Here is a 13,120-nt window from a genome sequence, read left to right as displayed (position 1 = left end):
TAAAAGGCCCTCAGTGGGGGGGGGGGGTCGCTGCTACATCGTTATAGATTAAGTTACAAGATTGAATTACAAATATTTGCTAAGTTTTATTTAAAAGCATTAAAATGTTGAGATTTTAATTTCTTTGTTTACTTAAAAAAGAGAAATCAATGCACGGTCAATTCACATTATACATAAACCACTGCGCTGTTTTTTACAGCGCGGTTATTTAATGGATCGATTCAAATCCGACAGGTTGTCCGAATCAACCACTAACCTAATCCAAGTCAAACTGAGTCCAGAAAGGCTTTGATTCTGAGCACATAGTCATGAGTCCAGACTGGGACTTGAGCCCTCCGGCCTAGATGTCACCTGATTTAAAAGTTATTTCTCACAAGGAATATGTTGGCTTACATCAAAATACCGATTTTTAAAATGTCCATTTATTTATTTATTTAATTGTCTTTTCAGCCTCCCTATTGATACTCAATACTAAGTCTTACTGATAATTACCATCCGGCATAGGCCCAATTACCGTGAAAAACTGCTAAACCATAACCGAGGAACTGTGTGGTTAAACCCACAAATGAAACCAAAGGGTCTAAATACCGCATCTGACTTGTAGAGAGAGTTAGAAAACGTCCTGCTCTGTTGTTATAACTCACCCATTTAATTAGCCAACTTAGCAGAGATTCTCTGCAAAAGTAACCGTTTTAGCCATCATACACGGGCTAGTTCATTACCAAGATATGTCTACAAGCAAACTAAAACCCCTACATGTTTTTCTCCTTTTTTGGGGAGGGGGTGTTGTTATGTACTTGTATACACACAGCCAGTACATGTAACAGATTATGTAACGGTACCATACACGACTCTGTGCGTGACCTGTGTTTGATACCAGGCCACGGTAAATAACCTCAGTGGTCCAGAATGTTCTAGTTGTGCGTTACGGAGGTATAGTGTATGTCCTGGAATTTTTTCCATTTGATTATGTAAAGCCGAAAATGTCTATTATAAGAAACTTATGTAATGATGAGAACGTTGTGGAAATTAAGAAATTTCAAGACGAATATAGACTAAAGACAGGACGAGAGTGAGAGAGAGACACACACACACACAGCTACAGAGATTATGAAAGGCAAGGCAGGCTGTGAGAAGTTTTGACTTGTTGGTTCTGCACCATTTCAACCTGTGGTGGCGAGTCTCTGAGAAGAAAAGTTTGTCCAGACCAAGTGAAGTGCAGAGCTGAATCTTGTTGCGGAATAGACAGTTTGTGAACTGAATCCAGTTCTAGTTTGTGGGATCATCATATTTCGTCGTATTTGCGACGGTCATTACGCCCTCGTCGTTTCGTCTCGAGCTCGGCCATTCTTGACGTGGTCTTTGTCCCCGTTGCAGCTCATTTTTGCACCGTCAAGAACTGAACTGTTTTCACCATATGTGGAGTCCAGCATTCTTCGCTGTAGTGCCTAAAAAGCTCTCGCCCATGAGAACACCTTGTTTATATGAGATATTCCTTATTGTAGCGTGTCCCGCTGAACAGGGTTCGACGCTGGTATAGATTGACACACCGCAACTCGCCGTTTTGGTCACGAAATCTCTGTTTTATTGCTGTTGCGTACACCACAATGTGCTCTTCCGACAAGCTCTAAACATGGCGCCTGTCGGCTGGGACTGCGCAGGCGCGAAGCGGGAAAACCGCGGGCCGTTCGCATACCAGTGCGGGCAGCCAGCCAACTCCATGCGGGTCCGAGCTGGCGCTCCCACCGGCCGGACCCGCCGGCGCTACATTATTGTGAACTTGTTCCAAGCAGCATTTTCTTTGAGTTTTTTTTTAAACAGTGTACCATTCTCATTGTACACAATTTTTCTGCATGTTTGTACTCTTCTTCGTTGTATGAAAACTCTTTTACACTCCTATTTAGTTAAACACTGCAAAGTACAATTAAACTTATCCATGAAACTGAGGCCGCTGTTGCTGTGACATTATCTAGGGAAAACAAAGTTCAGTGCATAGGAATTTCTGTTCAAATTTCACTGCCTCCTTCTCTCATTTCTGAGAGAAGGAGGCAGTGAAAGGGTGGCCATGAAAGGTCGTTGGCCCCTGTGAATCTGGGTTGTATTGTGACGGAACGAACTGTCAGTGAAACACCTGGGGGAGTGTAATTTTTGTGTCTGTTAACTCCCAAAGTGCGCCCTCACGTTCACTCGAACCACGCGTTCGTGCCAGTCGCGGTCCAGAAGTCGTGAACATTGGCTGTAAGTTTGGGCGAAGTGAGAAACGTAGGTTCAAACACTCACACAGGCAAAGACACTTCATCAGTATATACTGCTGACAAACGGAAAAGGTTATACAGTATACCGATGTGTGACGTCAATTTAAACCAAAACGTATAGTGTAAACCAACAGAGTACGAGCGCTTGTTGGTTCAAGCGCTGGTTCTCTGGCTGTGTATTCACACATACTGTGTGCATGTGTGTACATAGTATGGTGTTCAAATTGTTCCTTTATAACGGCAGTTCTCCATTTTTCACAACCCCCTCCTGTGTGTATAACCACTCATGCACATAGGTGGGTAATATTCTTGATTGGGGGAAGACACCAGCACAATAATATAATTTCCCAAAGGTATGGGAGGTTTCTAGTTCCTCATGTGAAACTAAATATCCGGTACTTTAGAGAGTTTAGTAACCACGTTCAAACCACGTAATTCAGAATACTCTCCTTGTAGGAGTACATCCATGTCGGTTCTGAGTAAAACTAGCACTCTGGTTAAAATACCGTAAAACAACAGTTCCCATGCAAATGCTACTTCGAGCCACTATCCATGGAATATGAGGACATCCCATGTAGGCCTTTTAACCTTTACCTCTGAATAAGTTGACGACGCCAGTAATGATCATTATACAAGCACAACCACCTTAGCAAAGGAGAGGAGCACAGCTAATCCACTAGCCCACCGAACACTCATGCAGTTGATGAAAACTATCGACACTAGGCCTACCAGGACCAAGGCAAAAAGAAAAGATTAGAAAATATAAGTGTTTGGAAATGAAATGGTCTTTTACAATATCACCGAATTCAGTGCAGTATATTTTTTCAGGCGACCAACCTTGAGGATATTGTTTTCGATCAAAGTCAATACCATGAAACTTCGGCGACCGAGTTCTGTGTTTCGATTTGTCAACAGTGCGTCACTTAATATTCTTAGATTCTGTCTTTCGATTGGCTATTTCTAGTGTTTTGCTGTGCACACACAAACTTGTGAAACCAGTGTTAGTCGTGGATGCTACCGGAAGAAATTCTACATCCGTAGGAAGAGCTCAAAAGAGGACATGTCTTCTCTCCCGTAATGCCATAGAGTCAAAAACAATATCCCAAGATGGCAGCCTATGTCTGAAATTTACAACACTGTGGTGTTGGATTCTTGCTTCAGAGTGGTAGATGTATATATGACCAAAGCTCTGTCTGTAAGGTGTTTGGCGCCCCGACTCCTATACCGCCCTTTGTTGTTAAAATGTAGTTGGTAGTGCAACGGCAGCGCTGACATGCCGGGTGGGGGCGGAACCTGAGTCTCCGCAGGGTGGAGAATAAACTCCCAGTAAGGGATGGATGGACCATGGAGGAAGGACACAGGAACTGCCTGGGCTACAACATCTGGCTAATTACCGCTCCCTGGCATGCCCAGTATGTCCATAGCCAGAGCGCAGCGAATGCTCGCCACGCACCACCTGTATCAAAACCGTAAGCCCCCTTTGTACCCCATGATCGTCACCGCAATTTTTCGCTTTTTTTGTTTTTTGCAGCATAGGAAGATGAATATTCAGGCCATCGTTGGTGCTTGTATGATCTGACAACATCAAATAATGCTTGCGGAGTTGCTTGTATTAGGCTGTGTGCCGTAAGTATTCATGTGCAGTTATTGCCCTTATCGAACGCTTTCTTCTGGAGTTGTTTGGGAATAAATAGCGAAGTTGTTTATGAGATATTGTGTTTTATTTGAATCATTTTTAAAACTGGATTTACACAAAAAGGTATTCTATTATATTTCATGATCACTCCTTGTGATGACACAGAGCATTTTGTTTTTCGTGATCTTAACTGTCCTGTGGTGGCTCAAATGTTGTTGGCCAGTCTTAGCCAAATTCGTAGAAAGACTTTGAAAATTGGTGTTTAGGAGTAACAAAATAAAATTACAAACATTGCATGGATAATGGAAAAGTGCCTCAAAATCTAAAATAAAAAAATGATAACGGCAAAAGTAAATCTAATGCTATATGTTTTCCTTTTTATTTCCTTGTCACTGCGAAAAGTTGCAATTAATTGCAGGGAAAAGTCCACAAACACTGCAAGGATATTACTGGCCCTACTTGTCCGGTTAAGCTGCAGGCAGTGATCAGGCATTTTTGGAATGTTTACTATTGTTTGTCTGACCAGGCGGCGATGATCATCGAGCACTTTGATGTGCCAGAGTTGTAACTCCTTCTATGTCCTTCCTCCATGATTGGACGGCTGGGCTTTGATCACTGATGTAATTTTATTCCTAAGTTGATCGGTCTACAGAAAAGAGCCCTAAAATTGATACAAAACACAAATCCTACTGAATTACACGGCGCACAAATTTATGTAAAAACTATAACCACAACTCATTTACCCATTCTAGTACATATATAAGTAGCGTAGAGTTAAATATGCGTGTCTACGACAAAAATTACACTGCAAACGCACAATTTAAAGCTACAACAGTGATCGATCTCGCTATCATTGTGGGTTATGCAAATGAGCAGTCCACGTGATCATGCAAGACACACAGGCCCTTTGTACACAGGTGAAGGTTACAAATAATTGAGAAGACAAATCATAAATTACTGGCACAAGGATACCCCAACTTTATAAAATCCTACTCACCCAGGCCCAGGCCTGAAGCCTCTGAACAGGCAAAAATATGACGAAAAGCCGGACGGAAAGCTGGGCCTTCTGGTTGCACTACACCAAATACGCGCCCATAGTGCAAAATCATATCGAAACAGCGCCGCCTGTTGACTCTCGTGAAGAGGTCGGCCTCCGTTTTTTTCTCTGGAAATTCAAGATTAATTCCAGAAGATCACTTTTCGTTTCCATTGCACGGGGGTTAGCCATGATTTTTTTTATTCGCTTAATTTTCAAGGAAGATACCCTCAAAATAGCAGTAAAACAAAGTGCTCATATCTGAATGTAGCCGCCCGCCTCTATCCAAAATAGGCCCGCAATTTGAGGCTTTTTTTTGGAGAAATACACCGAACTGGAAACTATCAGTCCCGAATTCGGGATTTATAGAAATATTTCTTTGATCCCTCCCGATTATGGTCTGTCTTATTAGAAAAAAACCCGTCGGATCACAAAATATTAATGAGCTCGCGCGCAGAAATACAACGATTTGGTGGAATGCACCCTGCTGTCCATGAAGTGGCAGCCATGGAAAAGGAGCGCGCATGGGACACAGCGGGCTCAGCAAAACAAGCAGGGAATGACGTATCCATGTGCGGTATGAATACTGAAAACATACACTTCCCCTTCAGTATAACTTTGACACTACCCTGTATATTAAATCCAGAAATGTAGCAAGGACTATTCTAAAGTGTCTTGAGGGAATCCCAGTCAATTCAAGGACATGTACATCCATCATAAGAGAAACCAGAACTATTTTCAATATAGGCGTATAAAAACACATGTAAGTTTGAAGGTAAAAAGGTATGATGCCATGCAACAGTTAAGGTGAACGATTGACGGCGTACTCCACTCACGATCAAACATGGGCAGCTCCCCACAGTAGGAACAAGTAACAGTAAGCCTACATTGATGAGCTATATTACATTCAGAGCAATGAAGTGATGCTATGCACAAGTCATGCATATCATGAATACAAAATGATTGGAGCAATTCCTGTCTTCATTCACCAATCCAGTTTAGGGTTTATTCTAATCCCTAGCATCGTAGAGATATACCCAGCAAGAAATGAGACCGAGGGGTACCCCCCCCAACATGTCCAATTCCTATACACATTCCAGACTATTGTTACTTAACACATCCCCCAAGATGTCTGAAAGGAATTCCCCAGATTCCTGCGAGACAATGACCAACACAAAGCAGGGGGGGTTCTCTACGTTTCATACCTTGCTGCATATGGGTAGAGAGACCAGTCGATGTTATATCAGACACAAAATGGGACAGAGGGTTCCCCCCAACAAGTCCAATCCCTAAACACACTTCAGCCTATTGTCACTTAACACCCCCCCATGAATCTTGAATCTTAAAGTACAAAGCTAAATTTCCACAACCTCAGTGAAGAGAGCATGTTCTTCTGTTTAGTTTTTACCACATTTGCATATATCTGATAAAAAATGAGAGGGTTATTTTTCATTTTGACTATTAAAAAAGGTGGATTTTTAAGTGAAAACTGTCCATTTTTGTTGAGCTCTACCCTGACCACATGGAAAGGAGGATTCTGCTAGAAATTAGCCGGTATTTATTATTCATTGATGTCTAAAAGCGCAGGAAGTTTTATCAAAATCTAAAGACCTCAGGTCAGAAAGTGTGTTATTCTGACATAGAATGACCCCTACCAGTAACTGCATTGTATCAACAAAAACAATTCAACGAGCAATCATTGTCAAAATCACTTGAAACAAACCAAACTGAAAATTCTCCCTATTCAGGAAAAAAGAAACTGAACTTTTGGAAATTTGGCAGTTACTGTATTTTGAATAGATATCTCCGTCTTGAGCCCAGAGGAAATGCGAAAGCATCCAAGACACAAAAAGGCGGCGGCCAAGTACAAACTGAAAGGGGCGCCTTGTTCATTTGTGTTTTTGTGTACCCACCAAGAAATGAATGTTTGACCACTGACCATTTACCCAGGGATGTGCAACATAAGCTCAGAGCTGGTTCAGTGCGTGTTACGGCCGGCACAATATCAAAGCAGAAATTAAATTGGATTATCTCCAATAATAAAACATATATTCCTGTCTACCACTTTGTTTTCTTGTAATATTTAAAGTCAAGATACACCTTTTCTAAAAAAATGCTGCTCAAGATATTTCATCCTATACATTCTGAGAAACGTGTACCACAAAATTGGGGGATTTTGCCTCGTTAAAACTTCGTTTCTGCTTGAAATCGATAAATGAAGAAAATTTATTTGTCAAAACGAATAGATTTAAGCACCGCGTCGGCGCGTCGTCTCGGCATAACCACGGCTGCACTGTACATGCTGTATGCTGCAACGCGTGACATTGTGGTCGCGAGTTTTCTCGAGAAAAGTCGAGAACGCCTGCGGGGGTAATAACAATCCATAACTTGCATGGAACCAAGGTCGTACATGTGTTTGCACTTGGGCCGCTCGCGGTTGCACATCCCTGGGTAAATGGTCCGTGGTTTGACCAATGAAAGTGCACAAAAACAATAAAGATAATGGGCAAAATCAAGACGAGATATTTGCGCCTTTTCTGGCAAGAGAACCGATTATCCTGTCTTAAATTAAAAACTTAAATTTCCCAATTATTCAATTATGACTTCCGCAAACCAGCAACACCCCCCTCCTGTAATAAGGAAACGAAAGTATTGTGAATTAATAATTCTGTCACCTTGTCCTTTTGGGAAGTTTTTCTTCACTGCGTTCTGTAGTTTTGTGTAGGAAGAAGTTTAGTTCCTGCTTTTATTGAATTTGATTGTATCTGCGTGCCCCTTTGTTTGAACTGAACTAAGGAAAGCATTCAGTTTCCTTATTAGGTTTGGGGTTGTACGGAAGCCCTGGAGTGCCATCAAGTATATATTTTCAAAAGGAAAAGTATATTTTTTCAAAAGTTAATTTTCATGAAGTATGTTTTTTCCGAGTTCTTTATTATGAAGTATAATTTTACAGCTTCGTTTTTATGAGATACAATTTTCCCAAGTTCGCTTGTACTGCCTCCTTGCAAAAATATTTGCATTCCCAGGTGCCCCCAGACATCTAGCCCTAGTTACGCTACTTGTTTTGTAGAATATAATTGTAGTGTAGACACAATATATAAACAAAACTACAGCCGAAAAATGTATTTATGAAGATCCTCAGAAAGAAGTAAAAAACTTCAGACAAAACCTTTTGCAAGCCAAGTTTAATGCAGTGCATGGCTGCCATAGTGCCCATTCGAAATAGCGATCAATTTGTATTAATGCACAAATCATAAATGAAAATGCATACAGATGTGTATGATAAAACAATACAAAAATTAACTTACATCGATTTTCATGGTGGACGTAGGACATACACGGCAATTACACTGCATGTAGTAATCAAATTGAGAATCCTGTTGTAGCTTGGTAATAGTTCGATTGACTTACACAATGGGAAAGGTGCATTCTTAGTTTACATATTACACGTACAATGCTATTGTGCGTCATTAGGCAGCCTCACACTTCAGGCGAACGCGAAAGGGAAGCAAATTAACGACAGAAAACATTTCAAGCGAAATTCGCTCGAGTTTATTATGTTGATATCGTTATGTTTTATATGTTGAAAAAATGTTTAAAACATAAAAAGGAAATAAAAAGAGTTTTTCACATTAAATGAACGTCCAAAATCGCTACTGAACAAGAAACAGAAAGCAAAATGAAAAGTAAAAGAGAACATCCCTATCTTGAAAACAGTAATAGGCCTACATCACTGTGGAGGGCGTTTCTCATTGTGCATGTTTTGATGACACAATTGACATTTCTGAGTCTGTTTTGACCAGTGTCAGTTTTGTTTTAAAGAATGTAAAAAATTTTTATACATTATCAAACATAATGAGCAGTTTTTTTTAAATAGACCTATAGTTGTTAATAAAATGGAACAAGTGTTATGTAAAATAACTACAGAAAAATAAAGAACAAAAAAGACAATAAATCCAGCTAGCACAGGAATCTATATAAGTTTGTGCTGTTTTACATTTTAAATGGCTTAAATCTAATTTCACCTAAGACACATTAAATCAAGTGAAATTAATGCGACAAGCATTAATTTGTTTTAACCCAAGCCCAAAGGCAATACGACGGTCGGTCAATTCAGGTCAACTATGACAAGGAGCGAAAGGGCTTCCAAATGTCTATCCATCTCTTTCCCAATTAAGAAAAGGTTAGTAAAAATCCTCAAAAGCAACTGCCTTAACCGCTTGGCCAAGTGTTGTACTGAAACCTACGACTTTTACAGCAAGCTTGCACTGTACATGTACCTAACGTGAATAATCGACATTAAATCCTGATATAAGAATCTTTCTTAGTTCGTATAACATATCTCTCAAGAAATGTAGATGTTTCTAGCTAATATGTGTTTGTGTGCGCCCATGTCTCTCCCTCTCAGACAAAAACCGAGACCACTTCAGAAAAGGCAACTGAAAACGAAGTAAAATGTCAATTTTTATCAAATATCAAACTGCACGTTAACGATTTTGACATTAAATGGCTGGAAAAAGCCTTAAAAACTGTCAGCAGGTGGAAAAGGTGAGCGTAACACTTTAACGAAAATATACAATAGAAAGAAATGCTGCAAACTGCTTGCTGGCTGCAATGACCTAAGATACAATTTTAAACAACGGCAGGCCTGACGATCCTGTCCTGACAGAATCTTTCTCAGAAGCAGTACAAGAAAAATTCTGCTAAAATCGAAACGTCAGGCCCACCAGTATGACTTTTTTACATGTATAATATGAAAATAACTGGTGAATACATTGTTCCAATAATCAAAAATGATTCCCCAAATCCTTCAGCTATCAACTCAATCTAATCACGTATACAAACTACACTTTATACTCCGACGTTGTTGAAATAAAAAAATAAATGAAAGTAAATAACGTCTGTAGCCCAATTTTAAGGATACTCGTAAAACTCGTAAAACTAATTTTATGCAATTCCACCAATCACTTGAAGCATGTGCAATGTGTAACAGAATGTATAATGACTTTGCAACCTAAGACCCTTTAGCCAACAGAGGGTGCTATGCAAATACTTTCACCCTCAGGAACATGGCTGCTTCCAGAAAATTCTTAATTTGCCTCGAATGACTTTTGTCGATTGTTAGCTATCATCTCTTCCCGCGCTTGGAACATTGAGGCAGCGATGGTGGGCATCGTGAATATTTATAGAAGCTTTTATAACAGATGTTTATGTGCTGTTGAAAACATAATTGGCCCAACCCTTATCGCGAGATTTATGAATGTAATATACGTGTATGTACCAAACCGTGTGATTCTCTGTCGAAATTTTTGACCAGCTGATGTTTAATCACGTTCTCTTTAGGACGTTTTATTAAGCTAGTACGGAGCTTGGTTCAACGGGTTAGAGAGTGACAGATAAAGGTTTAAGCTATAAGCCGAAATACATGCCTGGGTACTATTCATGGTTTCGTTGCTACGGATAAAGTTCTTTAGTTGCTACGGGTATGGTTCTTTTTCAGAGCGAGACTGCTTGTGTATAGTCTTTTTGCATTGGTAGTACAAAAATGATCAAACTAACAACTGTCATATGACACACTTTCGGCAAATCAAGATACAGAATCTGTGAATGAGGTGTTATAATATGTTATATCTATTGTTTCATTTACATTAATAATTATGGGCATTTTAACTATTTTAACTGTTCAAACAGTAAAGGAACGTATACATCAGACCAATTTGTATAGCATCATTCTTTTTACCCAGCCTTCGATAATGTTCTTTGTATACATTTTGAAGAAGAGAGGCAATCATCCGGGAGAAGGGAATAGGTCCACCTGTTCAAGCCTCGGCCTGTCTTAGCCCTAGGCCTATATGCATTATCCTAAGGACGAGATGGAACGACGAAAAATAACTTCTGGCAGAACAGCGTCACTTTATCTGTGAACAAAACGTACGAAAATTTTACCTACCATAAACTGCCACGCCAGACATAGTCAAGTTTCACAGTATTCGGCGTTGTTATTCGATTCTGTTACAACTTTGTTCATCAAATCGAAGAATCATTTCCGAAGTGTTCGGAATCGTAAAAACGTCTTGGCTAAACAATCTTGGTGGATCAAAACATCTTCAATGTTTCTGTACTTTTACAAAGGCGACGAATGACCAAAATAAGTCAAATGAATAATAACTTGAGCATACATGGAAGTTGTCTTTTTCCTCGCACGAACACAATGTAGACCAGGATGCCCACTGCGAGCAAGACCAATGCGTAGAGGTACTCAAGCGTGGGATCCGAAATGACCGGTGCTAGAACCATGAAGACAGAGCTAGCAACTGCAAGGATGGCGACCAAACTATTGACCTAAATGCAACACAGTTGAATGGAACTAAACTATGACAACCATTAAATAATGATAATGTGGAATCCAAACATTTAATCAGTCTGCGTCCCGAAAACGCTGTGGCTAAAGTCAGGAATAAACACGAACATGAATTTGTTACTAACACTTTTCACATTTGCGTTGCATCATTGGACTGGATGTCAAACATGTAATGCACTTTATGTACATGCCCATGGATAAATACCTGCAAAAACCTCAATTAGGTTTTGCCTCATTCAATACTCCAATCAAATCGTCTTTTCACAAAGTGTTGTACTGAAGATTTGGAATCGCTATTCTTAAACGTCAAATTTTAAATCTGAACAGAAAAATAAGACTTTAAGGAATTCTTTCTATGAATATCAGTTTCTGTACTGGAAAACAATCATTACGATCATTTTACGCAATGAGCTAACATTAACCAATCCAAGGGTTTTACGCTTATTCATCTAACACTGACTCATCACGTTCATTTTCAGCCTTTCAAAAATTACCAGCCTGTCAGAAATGTTTGTGGGCGAGTCTGCTCCTAATGAGCTTAATGATAATAGTTGATATCAAAATAATCCTATGGATGGAATTGTGGCTTGTTTTTCATGCTCACTAAATCACATGGACCTGTTGATATTGTTGAGGATTAGCTGCTAAATGGCGATCTGATCGACTAATGTTCTTGTCCGCTCTAAAGTAGACAGAAAATGTTTTAGCTTAAATGAAATATGAAAACCATCATGGTAGGAGACAATATTTCTGCAAAGAAAACGGTGCTGCGACCCGATGACTGACGTTTAAGTACGCTCGAACAGCTTGGTACACATAAGGTAAACTAACTCAGTTGCAAGCTTATTTCAACCATTTCAGAGTTATGAACTTCTGTAATTCACCAACGAGTTACACAAAAGCCGCGATCGTTATCTTGAAAAGCTAATACATTTTTAATTATCCCCTCGTCAAGATGTTAACTTAATAAAAAATGCAAACAAATGGCTTTGGAATCATATGCGAATGCATGATGTGGTAATACAGAGTGCGTATTAATATAGTTCAATAAGTGCAGTAGAGGTCAGTTCGTGGATGAGACAGATTTTTGGAACTGAAGATCTGCGCCATGTTTTCCACACCAGACATACCTACCTTGAAGGGTCTGTATACATCCGGATATTTACGCCGCAGCACAAACACCGCTGCAAAGGCAGCCGTAACGAAAACCCAACGCGCAATACTATGGTATTTGATGATCGAATTGAAGTCACCGATCATTATTAGTACCACCGAAAGGAGTCCCTGAAAAACAAAGCCAAAGTATAACAAATCAATCAGAAAATCAATTGTGGACTGTCCACATCAGTATAAATATCGAGATCACTGCACACAACGGCTATAGCATTGTTTAATTATTCTGTAAGCTGGAGGAGGCCTAAGCGCAACCTCGAACCGACCGCCACTGGTATTTTCCTAACATCTAAAAATTTTCGTCAGGAAAAGCTCAGATGCGCTCTCTCCGGAGGCAACATTTCGAAATCTACGGAAGCGTATAAGGGCCACTTGCAATGTTTTTTCGACTTACTATCTTGCTACGGCGAAATATTATCTTGCCGCGGCGTCAATTTATATCCTGCCACAGCAAACATTTTAAGAGTTTCATGAATCGTATTTATCGTGTCGTTCTCAGATGAATTTTCAGAGTGGAATGTAGCGAGATAGGTATCAGATTGCTTTCAACAACGGGTCAGGGATTTTGTATTTCAACAAAGCTTTATTTCCAACACACATGTACACACACACACATTCACCCATTTGGGGGTGTGAATGTCCATACTCAGACGTGGGGG

General features: G+C 39.9%; 1 protein-coding gene across 4 annotated transcripts in view; it reads right to left on the bottom strand.

Annotated features, from left to right (window-relative positions):
- Positions 1-8,672: 8,672 nt before the first annotated feature.
- LOC110986686 (b(0,+)-type amino acid transporter 1-like) overlaps positions 8,673-13,120 on the bottom strand; it is a 73,519-nt gene continuing 69,071 nt past the window's right edge. For all 4 annotated transcript variants that reach the window (XM_087146564.1, XM_087146565.1, XM_087146567.1 and 1 more), the window contains 3 exons: positions 12,423-12,572; positions 11,107-11,269; positions 8,673-10,845 (listed from right to left, as the gene is read on the bottom strand). In XM_087146564.1, the coding sequence (XP_087002690.1) occupies positions 10,790-10,845; positions 11,107-11,269; positions 12,423-12,572 (369 nt within the window). In that variant the 3' untranslated portion in view covers positions 8,673-10,789. The remainder of the gene's footprint in view (positions 10,846-11,106; positions 11,270-12,422; positions 12,573-13,120) is intronic.

The sequence above is a fragment of the Acanthaster planci genome, linkage group LG15 (genome assembly GCF_054643075.1).
Source record: "Acanthaster planci isolate LZ-2023a linkage group LG15, COTS_SCS, whole genome shotgun sequence".
Lineage (NCBI taxonomy): Eukaryota > Metazoa > Echinodermata > Asteroidea > Valvatida > Acanthasteridae > Acanthaster > Acanthaster planci.
This window is presented reverse-complemented; position numbering and strand designations above follow the sequence as displayed.